The sequence below is a fragment of the Ahaetulla prasina genome, chromosome 1, assembly GCF_028640845.1.
Source record: "Ahaetulla prasina isolate Xishuangbanna chromosome 1, ASM2864084v1, whole genome shotgun sequence".
Taxonomy (NCBI): domain Eukaryota; kingdom Metazoa; phylum Chordata; class Lepidosauria; order Squamata; family Colubridae; genus Ahaetulla; species Ahaetulla prasina.
Window position 1 is genome coordinate 266,155,538 of NC_080539.1, and position 25,788 is coordinate 266,181,325.

At 35.7% G+C, this 25,788-nt stretch overlaps 1 protein-coding gene across 1 annotated transcript in view; it reads left to right on the plus strand.

Moving 5' to 3' along the window:
* The window catches only part of KCNQ1 (potassium voltage-gated channel subfamily Q member 1), a 456,225-nt gene that overhangs the window by 118,908 nt on the left and 311,529 nt on the right, over positions 1-25,788 (plus strand). Inside the window, exons 4-12 of the mRNA XM_058157948.1 lie at positions 931-1,009; positions 1,816-1,912; positions 4,992-5,132; positions 17,056-17,166; positions 18,472-18,567; positions 19,031-19,159; positions 21,267-21,411; positions 24,543-24,569; positions 25,610-25,666. Of these exons, the coding sequence (XP_058013931.1) occupies positions 931-1,009; positions 1,816-1,912; positions 4,992-5,132; positions 17,056-17,166; positions 18,472-18,567; positions 19,031-19,159; positions 21,267-21,411; positions 24,543-24,569; positions 25,610-25,666 (882 nt within the window). The remainder of the gene's footprint in view (positions 1-930; positions 1,010-1,815; positions 1,913-4,991; positions 5,133-17,055; positions 17,167-18,471; positions 18,568-19,030; positions 19,160-21,266; positions 21,412-24,542; positions 24,570-25,609; positions 25,667-25,788) is intronic.

Genomic DNA, 25,788 nt, shown 5'->3' on the forward strand with positions numbered 1-25,788 from the left:
AACTACGCCGCCTTCGACTTGATCTGAGTTTAACTCATAGAATGGAATGGAATGGAATGGAATGGAATAGAATAGAATAGAATAGAATAGAATAGAATAGAATAGAATAGAATTTTTATTGGCCAAGTGTGATTGGACACACAAGGAATTTGTGTTGGAGCATGTGCTCTCAGTGCTCTCAATAGAATCATCTATTACAATGTCCTTCCTTCCTGTTGAAGACTACTTCAGCTTCAATTGCAACAATACACGAGCACACAACAGATTTAAGCTTAATGTTAACCGCTCCAATCTTGATTGCAGAAAATATGACTTCAGTAACAGAGTTGTTAATGCCTGGAATAAACTACCTGACTCTGTGGTCTCTTCCCATAATCCCCAAAGCTTCAACCAAAAACTGTCTATTATTGGCCTCACCCCATTTCTAAGAGGTCTGTAAGGGGCGTGCATAAGAGCATAATGGTAATGCCTACCATTCCTGTCCTATTGTTTCGTTATATCCAATTAATATAGTTATTACATACTCATACGTATATATATACTTATATACTGTATAATTATTTCATGCTTATGCTTATATATACGTGTGACAAAATAAAATAAATAAATAAAATCTCACCACTGCCTTGAAACCTCCTCTACATCTTAGCAAATATGATACTGTGCATGAAATCTTTATAAAAATCTTTTTTTAAAAAAATCTTTAAAACAATAATAAATATGTGACTGCACAAAGTCTTTATAAAAATACAAGCAAAGGAAAATGAAAATGGCAAAGCAAATTTGTATAATCAAGTGTTAATTATCAGTGGGTACTGAACACATACCATCTAAATAGAAGTACAATATTTTAGCATAAAATCTAAATATGTGTAAGGCACATAAACTTTTAAACCTACATTTATTTGTTTATCTGTTTTTAATTTCCAGATCTTATTGTAGTTGTTGCCTCCATGATAGTACTATGTGTTGGTTCAAAAGGTCAAGTTTTTGCAACCTCGGCAATCAGGTAAATACGTTAATTTTATACAGGTAATCCTCAACTTGAGATCTCAATAGAGCCTGGAATATTCATTCTTTAAGTGCAGAGGTGGGTTTCAGCAGGTTCTGACCAATTCTGGAGAACTGGTAGCAGAAATTTTGAGTAGTTCGGAGAATCGGTAGTAAAAATTCTGACTGGCCCCACCTCCATCTATTCCCTGCCTCCCAAGTCCCAGCTGATCGGGAGGAAATGGGGATTTTGCAGTAACCTTCCCCTGGAATGGGGTGGGAATGGAGATTTTACAGTATCCTTCCTCTGCCATGCCATGCCCATCAAGCCACACCTACAGAACCGTTAGTAAAAAGAATTTGAAACCCACCACTGTTTAAGTGGCGTGTTCATCAAGTGAGGCATCAATCTGACTGCACCCAATTTTAACGATCATGTTTTGCAATGATCATTAAACTAATCTCCCACAGACATTAAGTGAGACATCACATAAACTTGTGACCTCCTGCTAGCTTCCCCATTGACTTTGCTTGTCAGAAACCAGCTGGGAAGGTCACAAATAGTGATTGCGTGAATGTAGGATGCTGCAGTCGTCGGGAGAGCAAATCAGTTGTCAAGTACCCAGATCTCAATTACATGAATACAGGGATGCCACAGCAGTCGTAACTAATCATCGTTAAGTGAGGACTACCTCTACAGTCCTGAACATATATTATTCCCTGTCATTTTTCTTTTCTACAATCAGACTTCTATTTCAGAACTGTATTTTAATTTGTTATCTTCCATTTTCTTTGAATAAACATATTTTCCCCACCACCACCCAGAGGCATCCGGTTTCTGCAGATTCTGCGCATGCTTCATGTAGATCGGCAGGGTGGCACCTGGAGACTGTTGGGATCTGTAGTTTTCATACATAGACAGGTATGCAAAGACGGGAACTGTGAGTATTTATTTCTTCATTGTTGGGAATCTAGATTCACATTATTTTTGGAGCACCCAAAGGTGTCATTCCAAAAAAACTCTACATGGATTAATGACAGGAAGTGATATTCTAACTTTGCCTACACATTCTCTGACTTCCCAACATGGACTGGAGAGGAAACTCTACTTCTGGACTCTGGAGAAGTTTAGAGTCTTCTCGAAGACTCAGTAGGAGCAATAATAAGTCATTTGAACATTTGCTAAATGAATGGTTATAAGTTGAGGACTACCTGTAAGTGAAATCTGGCCAGAAAATAACGTGATATGAACTCTTGTCATTTTAGTTGAATATATTTGAATTAAAAGGCTTATATCCCATAATAGATTTGCTCTACATCTATGATTGTATTATTACAGAGTATCACAGATTTATACATATTTAAAGTAAATGCAATACTTTTATGTGTCTGTGTATGTTTATATATATACATAATAATTGCACCTATTCTCCTACATAACCATGATGTGTCTCCACATCTTTAAAATAGGTAAACATGGAGTTATAATAGTATTAATAAACAAGGCAGAATCGTTGCTTTCACTTTTTATTATTTTATTATTTTATTATTATTCACTTGAACAGAAAATAGTTACCTGTGGCTTCTTGTTTTGTCTGAACTATTAGAAACTGTGACTGCCATATTTAATTCAAGCCTAAATAATGCAATAAGAGCTTCTACTAAAATTTGGGAACTTGAAATTCAAATCTCAATTAACCACAATATTTTTTGGATTTGGTTGGGTCATTTATTATATCTCACCTGGATCAATTTTACAGCTGTTACACAGATAAAATATAGCCAAATACATTTACTTGAGATCTTGGAGGATATGTATGTAAATGTATGTAAATTACATACATACATAGGTACATGCATAAATCTTTGACTTGGTTTTGTAGAAATCCAGAACTGAGGTGAAGTTTGTTCAGATTGGGGGCAGGTTCCAAATCCTGTCGCTACCGGTTCACTCGTGCATGTGCAGGGTGCTTCTGTGCTGCCGTTACCGGTCCGCCCGATCCAGTGTGAACCGGTAGCAACCACTAGTTCAGATCCATCTGTTCCTCTATGGGTAAATGAAAGTCTGTTCTGAATTACCAAATTCAGTGCATAGGCTGGTAGTTAGCAAGCATATGCTTTATTTTCATTGTACAGGTAGTCCTGGACTTACAACAGTTCATTTAGTGACCATTCAAAGTTACCACAGCACTGAAAAAAATGACTTATAACTGTTTTTCACGCTTACGACCATTGCAATATCCCCATGGTCACATGATCAAAATTCAGACGCTTGGCAACTGATTCATATTTATGACAGTTGCAGTGTCCTTTTGTGACTGTTTGACAAGCAAATTCAATGGGGAAGCCCATTTCACTTAACTGTGGCAAGAAAAGTCGCAAAGTGAGCAAACCTCACTTAACAAATGTCTCACTTAGCAACAGAAACTTTGGGTTCAATTGTGGTGGTAAATCAAGGACTACAAGAAACAGAGCGTGGTTGTGTGTGTGTGTGTGTGTGTGTGTGTGTGTGAGAGAGAGAGAGAGAGAGAGAGAGAGATTGTTAGTGTTTGTAAAAGGAACATTTAAAACATTTATGCCATTGTAGTCCCAAAACAAGTTGGATTAACTGTTCCTGTCACTTGATTTGTCCAAACAAGATATTCAGTGATTCCCTTCTTGACTGTATTAATTGAAATGTGAAAAGACTGATCTAGATCATGACCTTAGTATGGGACAAAGAATTAAAGTCACACCTTTCATTAAGGTTTCCGGTTGGATTAGGGTAAAAATATAGGACAAAGAACTAGAGTCACACCCTACTTCATTAAGGTTTCCAGTTGGATTAACTATGTTTACTCTAGAATGAAAATGACATGTGGTTTGGCCATTAATACTCTGAACATATTTGAAACTGATAGTTATATTTTCCCAGTCTGGAAGGAATGGAAACTAGAAAATTAGGGGTTTCTTGTCTAATTGTAGATTGTGGAAAAGGGTGGAGCAAAAGGTTTACATGCAGATTCAATAGTCTTGTGCATATCTTGATTCGATGAATTAGAAAAAGCCATCTCAATGTGGTCAGTCTAGTAGTTTATAGAAAGACGGAATATATGCAGACTTTTTTTCCTGAAACTCCCAGTGGATGATAGGTCTGATATTACATTATTAAAATAACTTCTAAGTATATATTAGATCATTTTGAAATGCAAAATATTTTGATAAAGATAATTTTACTAAAAAGTTTTTTGATAAATCAGGAAGCAGTTCCTATATTGTTTAAAAAATATTTCAAAGCCCTTCCAACTGCCAATCTAGGTCTGACTTTAAAGTAATTTCTACTTCTGTGTTATGTAACATGCTATGACATACGTATACCCTGAGTAAAAGATATATGCTTTTCAAATCAGAAGTGTTGTTTTATTCACATGCACATTTAATCAATGAATTAACACTCATATAATTAAACCGACACGGCATTCTTTAACTGAGTGTCAGGTTTAGTTGTTAAATTTGTTACAATTCAACATTGTAGTTTGTTGAAATCCAAGTTTCATCCATGCCTATTTCCATGATGCTTTTCACAATTTAATCAGCAAATGCTATTTACTCTGCATGCTAACCTAGAACCATTTGCTTAGTAAACATTTTGCTTTCAATTTGAGGAATGGATTGAAGCCATTAAATAAAATGACGATGATAACTTTTAAAATTATATAGAATTTACAATATTTTTTCATCTAATATTGATATAAATTAATTCAGATTTAGGCTTCCTTCAGCAAAATTAGGTATTTTTCACATTGAGGGCTTTTAGATTGAGCTGTTAGATTTTCAGAATTAGGCTTTCTGGCACTTAAAATTCTCTCTCTCTTGATGTTACCAAATAATACTGGAAAATAATAAGCCTACTGAAGTGTAAACTTGAACTTCAGGTATTATGTTTTCAAAATAGGTTCTGTTGACAGCAGAATTCCCTATATGATTAATTATTAACTAATTGGTTCTTTTTCTTCTTTTAGGAATTGATAACTACCCTGTATATTGGGTTTCTGGGCTTGATTTTTTCTTCATATTTCGTGTATTTGGCTGAAAAAGATGCTGTGAATGACTCAGGCGAGCATGAATTTAGCAGCTATGCTGATGCACTTTGGTGGGGAGTAGTAAGTATATAAAAGTATCAAATGTGATATAATATATTTTTAATTAGAAAATATGTCACTATCTAAATTATTGGAATAAAAAGTACATTGTGTTCTTATTCTTATAATTTCATGATAATCAGATTCAGGTTTTTGAGTGTTTGCTTCCTTCTATTAAGGCCACAAATAGCTTAGAACAGAAAAGTGCAGATTCCTTAATTCTGTATCTGATGGATCACCAAAACTTGTTTCAATGGAAAGGTTTTGTTTCTACAACTAGAGCTTATTGTGTTATTTGAAATTGGACATTTTAGTTTTCACGTTAATGGTAAACTATAAAAAAGTTGTCCAATCATAATTAGGATTAACCAAAGTTGAGGGGTCAGGCAGAACACTCAGATAGAAAGTTCCATTGTCAGTACAATAATGATGACACTTGACCAAGGAAGCAAAAGTCATGCAGCGCCTTATTAAACTGAAAGAAAGGTTTAAATTATAAAATATCAGAAACTAAATAAGAAAAGTGCAATCTTAATTTATTAATGAAAAATAAGAAACCTGTCAAGGTGAGGTTCTGAAGAGCTGTTTAAATTTTCTTTGCATGCATTCTGTAAGACTAATGGACTAAGGCTTTGCTTAAGAGATAAGGCTGAAATGCCCATCTGTTCCTCATTTGCCATATTTTGAACAACTCCCTATACTTTCCCAGAGTTTGAGAATATCCTCCTCCTGTATTAATTCATGGATGTCTGCAAAGTTCTCCCCTTTGTTTTAAAAGAACCAATTCTTTGCTATCCCCAGAAGATGGAAAGGCAGGGTTCATCTGACTCTATATCTGTCCAGGAGTTACCGTATATACTCGAATATAAGCCGATCCGAGTATAAGCCGAGGTCCCCAATTTTACCCCAAAAAACTGGGGTAAACTGGGGACTCGAGTATAAGCCGAGGGTGGGAAATGAGGCAGCTACCGGTCGTGGAAACCCTCCCTCCCTCAGCCGAGAAGGCTGGCGGCTCCCCTGCCCCGCCCTCTCACTGCACCGGCAGGGCTTCCCCGCGCTAATGCAAAAGCCCGCCAAGTTTGCGCCATCCGGTATAATGTGAAAAAAAGAAGGAAAAAAAAACTCGAGTATAAGCCGTATATACTCGAGTATAAGCCGAGGGGACGTTTTTCAGCACAAAAAACGTGCTGAAAAACTCGGCTTATACTCGAGTATATACGGTAAGTCTCAGGGGAGCAGAGGGACTCAGCCTGCATCCTGACACGCAAGCTTCCTTTGCAACAATTGTTTATCTTCACCTTTTTAAATCCTATATTTGTTTTATAAATAATTCAAGACAACAAATCTAATGTTCCTTCCTCCTACTATTTTCCCCACAACATCAACCCTGTGAGGTGGGATTGGGTTGAGACAGAGTCATTGGCTCAAAGTCACCCAACCAGCTTCCTGCCTAAGATGGGACTAGAACTCACAATCTCCTGGTTAAGCTGGGGCTGACAGTGGAGCTCTTTTATGTTAATACAAATACTCAGTTTCACTTTTTCTACCTAGAAAGTAGAAAAAGTGAAACTGAGTATTTGTATTAACATAAAAGAGCTCCACTGTCAGCCCCGGGCTAATCTTTTAACTTCTGCCTAGAATAAATAGGCAATATTCATGACTGCAGCAATAGTTGAGGGCTCAGAAGAATTAATATCACTTTACTGGAGTTACATCACTACTGATTTGAGTTCTGAACAAATATATTAGTGTGCAGTTTCTGAACTATTTCCTTTGATTCTCTGCAATTTCTGTTTTATCCAGTCTTCATTCAGGGCAGGTCTACAACCTTCAGCTGTTGTCATGCAGGCTTAGATGAACCCTGCAAATCATCAGGTTTTCTAATTGTCATTCTGTTCAATTTCACAAGCAGACAATATCCAGAAATTAGATTTGCTTAATGAACATACCCAATTATCAAATAATGGATACATTGATATACCGTTTGCTTGATAAATGAGGACAAGGATGACAAGTATCACATTTAGCTGTTGTTTCTTATATGAGTTCTATTATTATTATTATTTATTATATTTGTATACCGCCCATCTCCCGAAGGACTCAGGGCAGTTCACAGCCAATAAAACAACAGAAAACATATAATACATATAAAACAGCAAAAAAGAATAGAAAATTAATTCAATTGATGGCCTAAAACTTTTAAATACAAATTTAAAACCCCGTTTAAAACCCCTGATTTAAAACCCCAATTTAAAACTACATTCACGCTAGTCCTGCTCTTCGAAACAGCAACGTCTTCAGCTCGCGGCGGAAGGACCTGAGGTCGGGGAGTTGATGAAGCCCCAGAGGGAGTTCGTTCCAGAGGGCAGGAGCCCCCACAGAGAAGGCCCTCCCCCTGGAGGTCGCCAGCCGACATTGTTTAGCTGACGGTATCCGAAGGAGGCCTCTCTGTGAGAGCGCACTGGTCGGTGAGAGGCTAATGGTGGCAGTAGGCGGTCCTGTAAATATCCCGGCCCTAAGCCATGGAGCGCTTTAAAGGTGATAACAAGGGGCTATGGGCTCATTTTCACACCCCTATTTTGGTTCAGGCTGCAGGAGAATCCAGACATCAGTTTCTGCAGAAGCATGTCCCCCATATACAGTATAATGCCTGATTGGCGATGTCTGAAGTATTTATCACGTCTTAATGTGGGGTCCTTAAAAATACAAGTTGAGTGCTCTTTCGAAATAGCATTTGTGCAGTTTTTAAAAAAAATTGAACTTTCTTGACAAAGTGCTAGTCTGGTATTACTTAGAGTATTGATTTAAATCAGGATGGAGAACCTCATTCTGCCAGCAGTGTATTTCTAGTTGCTGTTTTGGGTACATTACAATGTTTTCCACTGGTTTTGTTAATACGACAGAGGTAGGGAATAATGAACCCTTTATGATTTGTGGACTTCAACTCCCAGAATTCTTGAGCCAGCCATCATTTCCCACCCCTGTAATACGAGGTTTGGCATGGCCATAGCTTTTCTTGTTTCTAGTACTAAGATGATGAATTGTGTCATTTTGCCTACACAATTATGCTCTGTGGGCTATTTTCTGATGTGTCAGAAATACACACCCATTCTTTTGCAGCACTATGTGAAGATGGAGCTTGTTCTTTATGGATCATTTGCTCCTATTTCACCCCACATCCCTCCTCTACAAGTGTGTCTGTCAGGCTATTTTTAAACATCAGTTTAGTGCTCTTTCAAACCAGTGCTAAACCTATATTCAGAAATAGTCTGGTTACAGGCACGGTGCTTTTACTTGACAGATGTCAAAACAACCTGCTTCAAGCCCTCATCTACTTTCCTCTACATCTGCTACATTCCATATTATGGAAAGTGATTGATGACTGTTTTCCTGCCAGCAGGTGATATTTGATGAAAAGGGACATTTGCCTATTAGTTTCCTTAACCTATCCTGGATTAAAACCATAAGGATAGTACCAACTGCTTGATTTGTTATTCTGGAAAACTGGAACTTACAAATAAGACGAGCAAATTTTGTTTCAGCATATTTCTGCCAGCTCAAAGACTGGTGGATAATACTTTGACCTTCTCTCTCTCTGTCTATAAACACCTCTCCCTTTTCCCTTCTTTGTTTTTACATGTAAATAGAGAATACAGTGAGATTGCTGATTGGTCTACTTTTTAAAAAGATTTTAAGTCCTTTGTAGAGGTTTTAGATAGTATTATAGTATATGGAGTTTCTAGAGGCATGACTCATATGGATTATTAATTAAAATTGGTAGATACAACACCACCAACAAAAAATCCCACTGCTCCTGAGTTTAAGAGAAGCAAATCTTTTCTCAGTAAAAATGAGAAGAATCAGCTTATATAAAGAAGAAAAACCAATTGTGTGAAAATACAGCCCAATGCTACATACATTGTAAAAAGCATACAATCCAAATACACTGCAAATTAAAAGGTCAATAGATAAAATAAATGTGCCATAGAAATTACAGGTAGAAGCAACAACAACCTGAATTTCTCCTGATTCATACTCAAACGAAGACTATAAATAATTATATTTATATAGAAACTGGAAACCCTTTTAAATGCATACAGATTGTTTGTGAAAAGATTTCTGAAAATTATAAAACCTAAAACGTTCAACTGTAAAAATTAGTTTTGAGAAACAAATAATCTTTTATTTTAAAAAATGATACTGTACATGAAATTTAAATAGTACTTTCTCGTGTTTGGATGGCTTCCAGAAGCAGAATTTTTTAACTGAAGCTCTTGGAGAAAAGCCTTTGTTGAAAGGAATTGCTAATTGAATTGCTTCTGAGGAAACATCTAAAGAGGATCACAGCCGCTGAAACGGAAGAGTTTTAGGAGTTACACAAGTTTCCTACCCAACATTAATTCTTTAATAAATGAAATAGAATTTTTAATATTGCATATATGGTTTTATTAAAATGTAATATTAATCTTTCACATATTAATTTATAATATTCCCTAAAGTTTTTAATACAGCTTAATATATTTACATACATATTTTTATATGTTATAACTATAATAGATAAGTGAATTGAGTTGCTATAAATAAGCCTCCAATTGAGCAAAATCTGTGCAAAAATTATGCTTCATTCCTTCTCTTTAAATATTAAGGACCTGAAAGTCCTTATGTTTCAAAGGACAAGATTTATAATTATTATAAAGAGTAATTACTAACATGTACTTTTTAGTGTATTATACAGCATTTCAGCTGCCCTAGAGTAATTGCAGAATCCATTATGTAGTCTCCGAATTTTGTTTACATTTTCTTGCCCCACAAAAGTTGTAGTCTGTGCAGTAACTTCCATAGACCACGACTCACATTCAAGCCAAATTCCAAATTTGTTACAAAAACAGTCAAGAGTCTTACGGTATACAAAAGGCAGTCAGATATACTGTGGACCGTAAGTCATTTTACAATGAGATATTGTTAAAAGATTTTACATATGTCAAAAAAAAACGTTTCAGGCTATCTCAGAAAGGCCCAACATTTGCAAGAGTTTTTAACACATTACAATTGTTAATTGATAAATTATTTATAATCTGCCTCATGCAACTTGCATCATTAAACTGTCTTCTCCTCCCTTTCTGTGTCCTACCCACCTCCTCCCAATTAAAATCCTATATCAGTCACGTCATTCTGTGCAGCTCAGGGAAGCTTATGCTTTTTAATAAAATATGTTAGCTGGAAAAGCTGCTACCAGACTGCCTCTGATTTTGGTGAATTGGTTAATATTTAATAAACCACATCTCTAGTTATCCCAGCTTAAGAAGATACCTGAATAGCAGTGATCATCTATCAACAAGAACATAAGATATTAATTAAACAACATAATTCTTTTGTTTACAAATCACTCCTCTTTCTTGTCAGGCTTTGTTTGGGCTGTCATTGTTCTTTGTGATTTGTGTTCTTGTAACTTTCAACTCTAACCAGCTTTTGCGAGGCAATGATATCATCAAAGTTTCAGCATTGCCAGATGCTTGGCCCTAAGCTTGCTGGGAGAGCAAAAACAGTGTTCTGTACATAATAGTGCTGTAAAACTATCCAGCTGATCAAACAAAGCTATTCAAACATTGCCTCCTCTTTTAGTATGTTACAATTCCAGTTTTGAAATAGCATAGACATGTGTAAAGAGAATAAATAACTTCTTACATATAAACCTCTTCTGTTTTGTAAAGAAAACTTGATTGCAGATATATATTGGACCTACTTGACAGGTAACAAATTGTTTTGTATTGTAATGGTCCCATTTATTGAAGTTTTTAATGGAAAACAAAATGGCTGATTTTTTTCCCCTGTTTTGAAAGAATCCATCCCTTAAATACTTTAATAAAACTTTTTCTCAGAAATGGTCAAACTGGCATGTAACTGGTCAGTGTTAGAAATAAAAGACTGAACCAAAGGTAACTTTCATTTGATGTAAGAATAATCATCAACAACATAACTTTTTATTGCAGTCACTGACCAGAATTCTATACATAGTCAAATAATTAAATAACAGTTTTTATTTTGACTAAAATAACACAACATAAAATTATAGCTAAGTTGTTGAGACAATCACAGCAACAATTATACCAAGATTTAATTATGTACAAGGAAATGATATTGGACTGGTCTGTTAAACTTATTCTACATAAAATAGTTCAGAACTCAAATTCTGCATACTTTGCCCAGAATTTGTTATAAAGCAGGCTCTTCATCTTTATGGAGTAAGCAGTATAAAAGAATATGAGGTATGGATATGATAAATTCTTCTCTTGAAGAGATGATCTTAATTAGTGTTTGTTGGTTGTTTTGTATTGGCTCTTGAGAACAGCTTCAGGAAAACATTAAAATGTGCTAATGTTGGTATTTTTTGAAATTTAGAGACAGTTACTCAATTTTGGCTGGCCTTAAAAGAGGGGGGAACACTTTCTGGGTAGAGCAGATCAATCCAGTTTGGCTTCCAACTTTCTAGCATGTTAATACCCATAATCAGAATAACCTCTCTGGAAAGTCTATAGTGTTGCAATTTTTGAGGGAATGTTCTTTTCCATGTTAAACTATAATTGTCTACAATAAACCAAGTTTGCAGACATTCTGAAAAATATAGTAACATTAACCCATGTCTACAAGTACAAGTAGTTGCCTATCTTTAAACCTGTCTCCCTTCCTTGCACCACATTAGTCACACATTTGAAATATAGTCCTTAAAAATTTGGACTGAATCCTTTCCAGAGGATAGGGTAGCGTAGCGTAGCGTAGTGTAGCATAGCATAGCATAGCATAGCATAGCATAGAATAGAATAGAATAGAATTTTTTATTGGCCAAGTGTGATTGGACACACAAGGAATTTGTCTTGGTGCAAATGCTCTCAGTGTACATAAAAGAAAAGATATGTTCATCAAGAATCATAAGGTACAACACTTAATGATAGTCATAGGGTACAAATAAGCAATCAGGAAACAATATCAATATAAATCGTAAGGATACAGGCAACAAAGTTACAGTCATACAGTCATAAGTGGAAAGAGATGGGTGATGGGAACGATGAGAAGATTAATAGTAGTACAGATTTAGTAAATATAATAAATATTTTAGTAAGTTCCTGGTGGGTAGGTCTTCACAGAAGCTGACATATGAGCTTTGGTAGCTCTTTCCTTAAGTTTGCCTTGTTTAGATCTCCCAAAATAATGGCCAGTGAATTGGGGTATTTGGCTTCAGCCACCATAATTTAGTCAGCTAGAGTTCATAACACCTTGTTTACACAGGCTTGTGGTGGAACATAAACAGCAATTAGAAGAAATGAGGAAAATTCATGAGGCGAATAGTATGGTTTGAAGTTGATAATTAATGTCTCTAAGTTTTCATCACAGAATTTATATATTATAGGTATACCCTGAGACCAGCTGTTGTTGATATAAAAGCATAAGCCTCCTCCCTTCTTTTTACCAGATGTTTCTGCAATTCTGTCTGATTGTTGAACCCTGGGATATGCAGGCTGCTATCATCAATTGATTCATTTAACCAGGTTTCAGAGTAGCATAGGGCTATTGAATTGTAACAGTCAGAATTGTATCTGTTTAAAAGGAGTATTTTGTCCATCTTATTAGCAAGTGAACATACATTGGTTAGGAAAATTGAAGGCAGAGGAATTTATTTCTCCTATTCCTTAATCTATTAAAAATCCCCGCCCCTTTATCTCTCCCTCTTCTCTTCCTCGGTTTGGTTTTTTCGGTAATCCATGGCTCCGGGGAAATTGCTTCTTCCTGTGTTAGAATCTCCTCCGCATTTGTAAAGATGGGATGATAGTGATGAGATCACAGAAAGCTGCTCCTTAAAGAAAAGTTGCTTAATTTTTAGCAGATTGTCTCGTAAGAAATCCATAGTGACTGCAGAGAATAATTAAAAATAAACCATTAGAGAGCATTTCACAGAGACAGTCTTCTGTGGTGCCATCTTGGAAGATGGTCCCAACTGAACATCAAACAGAAGCTGTATGTATGATGTAGCCAAATAAAGCTTTAATGCTGTTGGTCTATGCTGTACCATTCTGGGAAAGTAGAAAATAATATAACTACCATTATAATACATTTCGTATAAAGTGATGAAAGACTATGTCCAAATGTTTAAAGAACTATATTTTTGTCTGGCTCTATAACCAACAGGCATGGTCACTATGCCACTTTACAGAAATTAAAATTTTATTTTTTATTACAGTTGATCTCAAGTTCTTCCTCAGAATAGTAAGCAACTAGGCAGTCCTCAGAATTTATTATAGTCCACTTGATATTGTCATTATATCATCTGCATATAATAAGGCTGCAAAATGCCCATGAGGTAATTTTGGGGCATACATACTCTAAATTACTCATTTTCCTCACAAGATGATCGATGTAAGAATAAAAGATCAGGGGAATTTTATTTGTAAATTGTTCTGTCCGTTTTCTACTTTAATCTGCAATGTTAAAAATATTTTCCATGAAAGTACATATTTAAACAATATTTCAGTGCATGTTCAAATGAACATGTTGAAAATATTTTCTCACAAAAATTGTTATGTCCTACCATAAACATCCCAGGATTGCAAATAAATATTTGAATGAATTTAAAGAACTATTTCAGTCATTAAATTGATTTACACCACTTACACCAGTGATAGTTCTGTCCCTAGCTTGTTTGCCTACTTTTCCTGTTATTATGTAAATCTCCCCTACAGCATTTTTCACCTGGACTGGAATTCCTTTGTATACAGATCTTTCCATACAGTAAAATAAACTAAAAATGATTGGATTGGATTGGCACATTTTTTTCTAGAGAGAGAGACTTTGGGCAGGATGCCCTGAGACTTCATGCATTGTAAAGTTTTCCAAATCATGAAGGCTTCAATTAATGCTTTGAATCTACAGCATGTTAACATGAGCTCTTTTGTAATTTCATTTCCTATGCACTTTTCTTTCTCCTAAATTAAGGTTCTCCCATACGTGACAGTGTAATGATAGGTTTCTTTCTTACCCCACAGATGCATGAGGTTGTGGGGATATACAAATAACTGACATAACAGCTGTCTAAACATTTTAATGTACAAATTAGATACCAGCACCCAACTTTGATTAGTTGGGTTACTTATTTTGGTTACTACACTTGGCCTGGAAATCTAAAAGAGTTTATTGAGATGGAATGTTGAGCTATTTTAAGGAAATGTTAAGAGGACTGGGATAGGATTCAAGAAATTAGTTTTTATGTGGCCATTTGGCTGAAAAACCTCTTGCTCCTTTATGCTGCACTGCAACTTAGGAGGACATTAATCTGTCTCCCTAGATTTTTATGCTACTTGGTAGCATAATAATAAATAAATGCCTTATCATAAATTTATAGTGCTAATGCAGAAAAAAGATAAAAATGAGAATGAAATATGAATGTAGAACACTACATGATGAAAAATCATGATAAGGCCTGGAAATTTGAACTCTGTTAGTATCGTGATAAGTATAATTATAACTACAAGTATTTATGTCTGGTGAATATCTAGAGTTTTATATTGTAGCCAATAAATATTGAAAACTAATAATGAATTTTAAGGAGCCCATTGGCTTTGTTTAGCTATTAAACAGTCCTATGCATATCTACTTAGTTTGCAGATTTCCATTCTCCCCACTTCTGCCCATCTAGGAGGAATAATTCTGGTATGTTTCCTTCTGCTTTTTGTTAACCGTGGTGACCCAGATCATCAGATTTGTGAATTGCAGTTACTTTTTATAAAACCAAACCACAATTTGAAGATGATCTGTTTTAAACCTGAGGAAATAATAGCTTCCAGATACCTTCTATGGATCACATAGAAGGAAAGGATGGAATGCATAAGTCCAGGAAGTAGGTAGGCTTGTTCACATATTATTAAAACCACATTATTATGATGTTGAGATATGATTGTATGGAGGTTTTTATTGTACTGGAAGGCATGTTCTGAATTCTATTATAGAAAGCGGCAATTCAACTTTCCAAACTTCCTTGAATGTGAAACACTAAAAGTTAGTTATACACATGGAGCTGTGTATGATAGCTTCATCAGAATAGAATAGAATAGAATAGAATACAATACAATACAATACAATACAATACAATACTAGAATAGAATAGAATAGAATAGAATAGAATAGAATAGAATAGAAAGGGACCTTCGAGGTCTTCTAGTCCAGCTCCCTGCTCAAGCAGGAGAATGTATACTATTTCAGATAAGTGACTAAATTATGAACTTTGAAAGAAGGATTTTAAAAGACTAATGAAATTTAATTGTCATGTCTAATTTGCTGCAGTATATATATTAGCTATTAAACAGTCCTATGCATACCTACTTAGTTTGCAGATTTCCATTCTCCCCACTTCTGCCCATCTAGGAGGAATAATTCTGGTATGTTTCCTTCTGCTTTTTGTTAACCGTGGTGACCCAGATCATCAGATTTGTGAATTGCAGTTACTTTTTATAAAACCAAACCACAATTTGAAGATGATCTGTTTTAAACCTGAGGAAATAATAGCTTCCAGATACCTTCTATGGATCACATAGAAGGAAAGGATGGAATGCATAAGTCCAGGAAGTAGGTAGGCTTGTTCACATATTATTAAAACCACATTATTATGATGTTGAGATATGATTGTATGGAGGTTTTTATTGTACTGGAAGGCATGTTCTGAATTCTATTATAGAAAGCGGCAATTCAACTTTCCAAACTTCCTTGAATGTGAAACACTAAAAGTTAGTTATATACATGGAGCTGTGTATGATAGCTTCATCAGAATAGAATAGAATAGAATAGAATAGAATAGAATAGAATAGAATAGAATACAATACAATACAATACAATACAATACAATACAATACAATACTAGAATAGAATAGAATAGAATAGAATAGAATAGAATAGAATAGAATAGAATAGAATAGAAAGGGACCTTCGAGGTCTTCTAGTCCAGCTCCCTGCTCAAGCAGGAGAATGTATACTATTTCAGATAAGTGACTAAATTATGAACTTTGAAAGAAGGATTTTAAAAGACTAATGAAAATTAATTGTCATGTCTAATTTGCTGCAGTATATATATTAGCTATTTAGCATTGCTTGAAGACACAATACATGACATCATCTTCCCTCCACCACCGGCCCACCAGGAAGGCAACTTCTACTTCTCTTTTTCTGTTGCATATTAAAATTTTCTGACTTGAGCTGATACAAGTGGTGATTTCTAGTTTGCGTGCTCAGTAGGCAAACAGCTAGATTCTATCTGATTACTGTCCTCTGTGGCAGGAAGCCCTCTTCAGAGTTCTAATCCCACTTTTGGCCATCTGGGTGCCGTTGGGCCAGTCATATTCTCTCTCAGCCCAACTTACCTCACAGGATTGTTATTGTGGGGAAAATAGGAGAAGGAGTAATTGGTATGTGTGCCACCTTGAGTTATTTATAAAAATAATAACGTGAGGATATGTTTGTGAAATTATGTTTAAAAGATTAAAAAATTAAATTAAACATTAAATTAAAGTGAAGGTATTTTTTATAAAATTATGTTTTTGTTTTTAATGAGATAAAACTGACCATTTCAGTCACTTTATTCCTAGAGTCCAGCACTATAGAGCAGTAGGGCTCTAAGAAGCAAAATGACTGGAGAAGCAGGACAGATGCTGTTCTGAATTTAGACAGTTTTCTAAGCTTATTAGTTAATTTGCATATATAGGAATATCCTAAAAGACATTTTTCTGAAGGAAAAAAGTACCAAGGTATGGTAACTATAAAATACTTTTAATTTCTTATGAATAAAAAACATTTCTGTTTTTATAAAATACATAGTTTATAATATATAAATATACTTCAGAAATAATTTGAAATATTAATAAAGCTAGATGACTGCATGGTAATCATATTTATTTCTTGATTTCAGGTGACTGTTACAACCATTGGTTATGGTGACAAGGTGCCTCAAACATGGATAGGAAAAACTATTGCATCTTGCTTTTCTGTATTTGCAATATCATTTTTTGCCTTGCCTGCAGTAAGTTTTTTTATACTAGTCCAAAAATTTTTTGTTGTACATACATATATTAGGATTGATTTTTATTAACCCCTATGTAATGTAATATTAACTGTACATTAATTTCATCTACTTCTTTAACATTGCACTGAACTCAATACAGCTTATAAGAGGTGAAAAATCGTTATGTTGAGTTCCATAAGGACAAAAACTAAAATATTAATTGTAAAAACAAAATAAGAAATAATATTGATTTAGATTTAGGTTGTCACCCAACTCCAAAATGACTCTGGGCAGCTTACATGAGTTAAAAGGAGGAAGGAAAAAAAACCTGAAACAGGAAACATAAAGGCAATAATAAACATTATATCAGTAAAACATGATATTACCATTATCGCTTCAAACTTTTCTGAGCATTTGGTAAGATATACCTAGATCTTTATTTAAGTATGCTGTAATTTCCCTGGGATCTTGCGTTCCATTGTTGTCATATATATATGCATACATACAAACATACACTTACTGTAATATAGAGTAGAGATAGATACTCTACAGTTGTTTTCTACCATCTTCATTTAATTTGATAGCAACATATGCTTTTGATAATTCTTAAGGAGGAAAAACATTTAATATGTAAGGCTCTTGCACAATTAATCACAAGAAATAGGTTTAAAATTCCTTGACGTATTCAGTATATGGTGATCTGCTGTCTCCCTGGCTAGGTCACTTTATTTAATTCCTAAGGGGAGGGTTTTCTGAATGGACTTCCTGAGTGGAATTTGTTCAAAAAGGAAACTTAAGCAGCTGAGAAGTTGAAGGTGATCAAGGAAATATATTAGCAGCAGCAATAACAATTCCACTGTTTTGTTGCCATTTTGCAGAAATAATAATTCAAAGCACTGCCAAAACCAATTCAAAAGATCCTGACATTTATGTATTCATTTTGTTAGCAACCCCAGAATGTCATGGATTTATTACTTAAATGCATGTTAATATTCATATATGTAAAATATATTACGAACAGCAAGAATAAGACCTACTTTTTATGCTATGAGTTTACATTATGCAACAATCACTCGGTGCAATTCTTAAGTGTGCAAATGCTAGAGAGTATAAAATACTGAAAATATTCCACCTCAAATAGAGCTAATTGGATATTTCAGGGATGGTGCAGCTGTTAATACTGTAAACACGCCCAAATTCATTAAAATCTCAACCATTGCTCCAAATTCCATGGTAGCTGAATTTACCACTAACTTTATATTTGAAATGGTGTTTATGTAACTGATTGATTGGTTTATTCTACTAATTTCCTCTGTTCCTCAGGGAATCCTTGGTTCTGGTTTTGCTCTGAAGGTACAACAGAAACAAAGGCAAAAGCATTTCAACCGACAAATTCCAGCAGCTGCTTCTCTTATTCAGGTGCCTTCATGCTTAAATACTAGTTTTCTTACATGTATTACAACTATTAAATGGGTAGATTTGGTGTTATTATGTCGTTGCTGAGTATAACGTTGCTGAGAAAAATTATTTTATTTTTCCAGTAATGAAACTTGGCTGATTATTTTTCAGTCTTCATCCAGTTTTCATTTGCAGCTACTGCAGAAGGAAGCAAATGTGAGGCTTTGAGTCATAATTGCATTTTTTTTATTTGGACCTGTTCAATAACTAAATGTAAAGTATGTTCAGTAACCCATTGCTTCATAAGTGGCATATATTTTTTTTCTTTTATCCCTCCACTCTTCTGACTCTGTTTTGAAATCTACAATTCCTGGCTTAGGGTATTTTTTAGAGATATAAAATCCATGCAACCTAGACTAATATCTGATGCATATCTGTTTTCTTGCTAACTTCATATTTTTTGTGTTTCTAAAAAATATTTTAGACAGCCTGGAGGTGCTACGCATCAGAAAACCCAGATTCTTCCACATGGAAAATATATATTAAAAAGCCTTCCAGAAGTTATCACCTGTTGTCTCCTAGTCCCAAGCCAAAGAAAATAGCGATGGTTTCGGTAATGAATACCTTTTTGTTTTCATTTGACATTTTTTATTGAATTACTTAATATTTAAAGCTGGATGGAAATGAAGTTCTTTCCCATCAAATAGGCCAGGGGTGAAATCCAGCAGGTTCTGACAGGTAGCAGAAATTTTGAGTAGTTCAGAGAACCGGCAAATACCACCTCTGACTTGGGGTGGGAATGGAGATTTTGCAATATCCTTCTCCCAGGAATGGGGAGGGAATGGCGATTTTGCAGTATCCTTCCCCTGCCATGCCCACCAAGCCACACCAAGCCACGCCCACAGAACCGGTAGTAAAAAAAAATTTAATTACACCACTGATCTGAATACCACCTAAATACATTTGTAATTGAGCCAGCATCTTGAAATATATTCAGTAAAATATACAATACAGGAATACAGAGACATATGGGGAAATTTCGTGTCATTTGGGCTCTTTCTCGAAGCTATCTCATGTTTTCAGTAGAATATTTCTGGCAATGCAAAGCAATGGATCTGGTAACTTTTTAAGTATTATGCATAGTTAACAATTACAGTTACATAGTCCCAACAGACTTAGGAGTCCTTTTACATGGTTTATGAAGTCTCTTCCACACCACACTTTGGGCAAGGATAGGGGAAAATAATCTCTTTTTAAAGCTTCCTGTCCTGGCAAAGAATTCTAATTAAGTAGGTAGAAAGGAATTATGTACAACATGGTTTTTTCCCTCCAAAAAACTGTTCAAATAAGATAATTCTGTTTTGTTTATTTTTATGTGTGATTTTAGCTCTAATTTAGTATTTCAATATTTCCTATTTAGAATTTTTTAGGAGGAAAAGATGTAGATAAATTTTTTATTTTCATCTTTTTTTAAAAAAAAAGTTTCCAGAATGAAAACAGAATAGAGGCATTGGGTATCTAAATACTCTGAGATAGACAACACTTCAAAATAAATAAAAATAGCTACTGTCAAGGTTCCAGAAAAACCTCTTCTGCATAAAAAAAACTCAGAAGCCATTGTCTTTCAGAGTTCTTTACTAGCATGAGGAAACTGGCACACGATGAGTGAAATTCCAAAACTGAACTTCCGGATTCTTTTCCCAGTTATACAACTCCAAGAGTCCCACCCCCCTAACCCCTTTGCTGGTCACATGGTCCCACGTTCTCCCAGTTCATTCGAATATCTTCTCGCCACTTCTCCTGCAGATGTGAATACCATCCGACCTTGACCGCTTGAAGAATGTTACCATACCCCTCAACCCCCCTTCTTTCCCTCAGGGGAAAAATGTGGCAGCGTCTGGAACCCTAAAGTCTAGTATGGTTTCCAGGCCTGACAGCTACTAGGAACAAAAGAACAAAACTGTAAAATATTGTGGGTCTTTGGTAATGTTTATGAAACTGTGTATGAGAACCATAGGATTATAGCTAGAAGGGACCTAAGGGCTCATCACCCCCTCCCCCACTGCACTTCATGTGCCTCAATAGATGATTTTCGATGTTTTCACAGAAGAACTCCTGAAACTCCCATCAGGTATCCAGGAGTTCAATGCCATTCTCAGGAAATAATATTGAGCTGTGTAAACAAGTAATTCCTCATTAAGGACATCTGAAGCAATTTAATTTTGTTATAGTAATAGATGGGTGGATGGATGGATGGATGGAAGGAAGGAAGGAAGGAAGGAATAGTGAGTCAAGTCATCACCTCATTTAGACTTTATTAATGACTGTGATAATTCAATGTAAAATGCTTCCAGTTTTCTGAATAATTGCAGTGAAGATCCATGATAATAAATGCCAGTTGTAAAGCAGAAACGTGTGCCTTTTGAATTATAATGGTTAGAACATTTTACTCTTTATTTACTGATTGGAATCATGTCACTAGATTAAAGAAAATGGAAGTTAAATTGTATAATAGCAATAGCACTTAGACTTATATACCGCTTCACAGTGCTTTACAGCACTCTCTAACCAGTTTACAGAGTCAGCATATTGCCTCCAACAATATTCACACACATTGTAATTTCTCTAGTTTTTTTCTAATTTTAAATTATTGTATGGTAATGAATTAAAGGATTGGGGTTTGTTTCTTAAAAGAATATTTCAATGCTTGTTTTTGTTAGGTAAAAAAGAAGAAAACCAAAGTAGAAAAGGATAATGGATCACTTTCTCCTGATAAGATTTTACCTGTTCCACAAATCACATTTGACCATGTGTTGGAGGATAGGAAAGCTGATATTTTTCGTATGGATTCCTATGAAAATTCTGGTAAGACTTTCAGTTATTTTATTTGTTTACTAGAAGTAAAATGGCCATAAAATTGGAAAGACTCAAATACAATTTGCATGCATTAAAATAAGGAGTTACAATTTAAACCAGATCAAACAAAGTTATTGGCATCTGAGTCTTAAAATGTATATTGTAGTTGTAATAATGACTTCAACTCCACACATCTTAAAGTTGCTAAGATTGAGAAACACTGGTCTAAAGTAATGTACGAATTCAATGTTATTATGTCACATATCATATTCAGCATTTTTGTAACTGGTTGCCATTACCCATAGGAATATATTCTTCAGTTGCTTCCATTCTAATGCCAGTGACAACAATTTTCTGTCTGTCTGATGATATAAAGATATAATTGTGTGTAAGGATATCAAATGGAAAGGTTTTATGGATCTGTGGTTTTAATAACCCCAGCATTAATCTGCATGTAATTTCTATCTAGGAGATAGTTTTGGACAAGAGTCCCTTTTTAAAAAAAATGCTTTAGCTTGTGAGAGTTAATTAATTTTTTTCTGCCTCAATATTATTAAAATAGTATCTGGTCTCATCACTCAGGTATTTGCATGTATTTCGATTCAACAAATTAAAATATACATCTGCAATCCATCCCATTCTGAAAATATGTTTATAGAATAAGAGTTCAATTCTTTTTATTCAGTTTTAGAACTAAGTATTTTAAAACAAAAACTTTAGAAAACACTTTTAAAACCACATCTTTAAAGTGCTGGTGTACTATATGTATATGTATATACTGTATATACCAGTGGTGGATTGCTACCGGTTCACCCCACATTGGGCAAACTGGTAATGGCGGTGGCAGGAGGCTCCGCCCACCCACCCGGTCATGCTTGAGTGCATGCATACCCACAAGCAAACCAGTAGCAACGGGATTTGAATCCCATTACTGATATATATATATATATATATATCAGTATATATATATATTCAAGGTCTTGGTAACCACCTTTAAAGCGCTCCATGGCATAGGGCCGGGTTATTTACGGGACCGCCTACTGCTACCGAATACCTCTCACTGACCCGTGCGCTCTCACAGAGAGGGACTCCTCAGGGTGCCGTCAGCGAGGCAGTATCGTCTGGCGACGCCCAGGGGAAGGGCCTTCTCTGTGGGGGCTCCCACCCTCTGGAACAAACTACCCCCAGGACTTCGTCAACTTCCGGACCTCCGAACCTTCCGTCGCGAGCTTAAAACACACTTATTCATCTGCGCAGGACTGGATTAGATTTTAAATTTGTTGGTTTTAAATGGGTTTTATTATTTATACTGTTTTTAATAATTCGGCTTGTAGAATAAGTTTTTTAATTGTTATTTTAATCTGTATTTATATGTTTTTTATTTGCCTGTTGAACCGCCCTGGAGATAGGGCGGTATATAAATGTGATTAATAAATAAAAAAATAAAAAAATAAATAAATAAATAATATATATATATATATATATATATATATATATATATATATATATTTGTTTTCTGAGGTTTTCACGGGTGTTTGTATATAGGTCTTTGGTTGTTGGTTTTCCCCGTGTAAAATTGGAAGTGTCTTGGCGGCGTTTGAAGTCTCATTCGTCATCTTCAGGCTTCAGCCGTGCTTCTGGGAGCAAAGAGCTGAAGCCTAAAGATGTTGAATGAGACTTCGTTAAAACGTCACCAAGACACTTCTAATTTTATGCGGGAGAAAACCCGAATAACCAAAGACCTACACACACATATATATGTATATATGTGTGTGTGTGTGTGTGTGTGTGTGTGTGTGTGTGTGTGTGTTTTCTGAGGTTTTCGTGGGTGTTTGTATGTAAGTCTTTGGTTATTCGGGTTTTCTCCCACGTAAAATTGGAAGTGTCTTGGCGGCGTTTGACGAAGTCTCATTCGTCATCTTCAGGCTTCAGCTTCAGGTTTGGGTGTGTCCTGTGTTGGTGGGGGCTTGGTTGTGCTCAGTCTAGTCTGTGCTGCAGGGGATTTGAGCTGGTGAGCTGCATAGCTGTTGTTTGGCTTTGTAGTCGTGCTACATCTTCGTAGTGGGTGTCAGTCTGCTGCATGTATGGATTGGAGGGGTTTGAAATGGCTAATGTTGCAGCTGCGGTCTGGCTTCTGGTCCTTGGTCGTGCTTCCTGATCAGTGTGGGTTTGGGTGTGCTTTCTGGGTGGATGTGTGGTGGTGACATCCTGTGTGGACCTCGTGAGTGTGGGTCTGGTGTCATTCCTCGTGTTAGGGACACGTTTGTCCCTAACACAAATATATATATAGGTCTTTGGTTGTTCGGGTTTTCTCCCGTGTAAAATTGGAAGTGTCTTGGCGACGTTTCGACGAAGTCTCATTCGTCATCTTCAGGCTTCAGCTTCGTGCTTCTGGGAGCAATGTGAACACAAAGCCAAACAACAGCAATGCAGCTCACCAGCTCAAATCCCCCTGCAACTCAGACTAATCTGAGCACAACCAAGCCCCCACCCAAACAGGACACACCCCCAGCCAATCAGAGCACAAAAAAACCTCCATCCAATCAGAGCACAGCCAAGCTCCCACCCAATCAGTTCAAACCCCCACTAGCAGTTAAAAAGGAAGAAACAACTGCAATCGCACATTGCTCCAAGAAGCACGAAGCTGAAGCCTGAGGATGACGAATGAGACTTCGTCGAAACGTCGTCAAGACACTTCCAATTTTACGCGGGAGAAAACCCGAATAACCAAAGACCTACATATATATATATGCATACATATCTGCTTTAGATTTGAATATCTGGACATTTTGTTTCCCTTTTATTTAAAAACATATCTGACAAGTTCATACAGATATATTGCAGTTTTTAAAAATACAACTATCTGTGAAAAACAGCACATTTGAATGTGTGTCAGGTTATAAATTCACATCTAGTTCTGGATTTCTGAATAGATTATGCAAGTCAAAACATGTTAAAGCTCTCTTTCATTGCTTTCTGGGCACAACTGATACTAACCTTTAATTGGGATTTCTAAAATTTAAAAGACAAAATGCTGATTCCAGTTTTGGAACAAAAATCTTCTTTCCTTCTGACATCTATTCTTTTTTCCTCCCCTTCTCCCTGTCTTCTGTTCTCTTGAAACTCTTACAAGTATACAGGAGAAACAGGCATGTTAAAATGTCTTGGTAAGTTAAGGAAGCTATCTTTACCTATAGCATGCTGGATTTTGAATTTTAACATTGCTTGCCATGATTTCTATACATTCTCGCTACTGATTAACTTAGCATGAACTGCAGGAAGAAAACTTGGCAACACTTGCCATCTTCCTTTTATTGTAACTCACCTATTAAAGGAGGAAAACAGCTTATTTTTAAGATGACATGATAAGTACCTTTTTCATTCCTATAATTGTAAGAAGTAGGTAGGTCAGTTCAGTATGTTTATTCAGTGGATAAGGATCCAGTGCTCTTGCAAAAACATTATCTAAGGAAGCAAAAGTCACATTTCCCCTTTCCAACTCCTTAATATGTTCCAAAACTCACCAAGGAGACATGAGGGCCTAGATGCGGAGGGAAAATGATCTCCTACAGATTTCTTCAATGAAATAAATTTCTTCAGGGTAAGAAGAGCCCTGGATGCTATCACTGTCCTTCCCCGCCTCTTAATTTTTAATTTTTTAATGTTAAAATGTTAACATTTGTAGACCATCCCAATCACTCCTGTTCTGAGTGGTGTACAACAAAGCAACTAAATATATCAGCATGCTACAAACATTAAAAAACAATCAACTCTCAGTCATCCAAGGTCAAAGGCCTGCTAGAACAGAGCAATTGTCAAAGCTTTATGAAATGCAAGTGGTGGTCAGACATGAAAGCTACTGCAGTAGCCTGCAATCCATGTATCTCTCTTGATGTCTGGACAGAGGAACAGAGTTACCTTGAGCAAGGCAGTTCCTGATATATGTTACAATTGTTGTAGCACTGTTTATTAGAATAAGCTGGGCAAGATAGTGTATTTTTATTTGGCACTTGTATAATACACAAATGACACAGTTGATGCATGTGTCTTACTAGCATTGTTTTAATTGAAATGATAATTTTAAAACCTTCTTTCTTGTTTTCTTAATTGTGACTTTGATGCAGTAATGGAGGCCCTAGATCACTTTCTCCTTCTCTGTTTCCCTGTTCTGTCCACTCCCTCTTGTCCTTTTCATCTGTTTATTCAGACCGACAGCATTCCTGGACATCCTTTACTTCAGAGCAACCATCTCCCACTTCTCCAGGTAAACTCAGCTACTCTTTGCTTTCATTCTCTTAATCTGCCTGATTCAGAACCTGGAGGTTGGCATATTTAGTACAGATCTCCTGGCATGGAAATCAACTTGCACAGTCAAAATTACTCTAT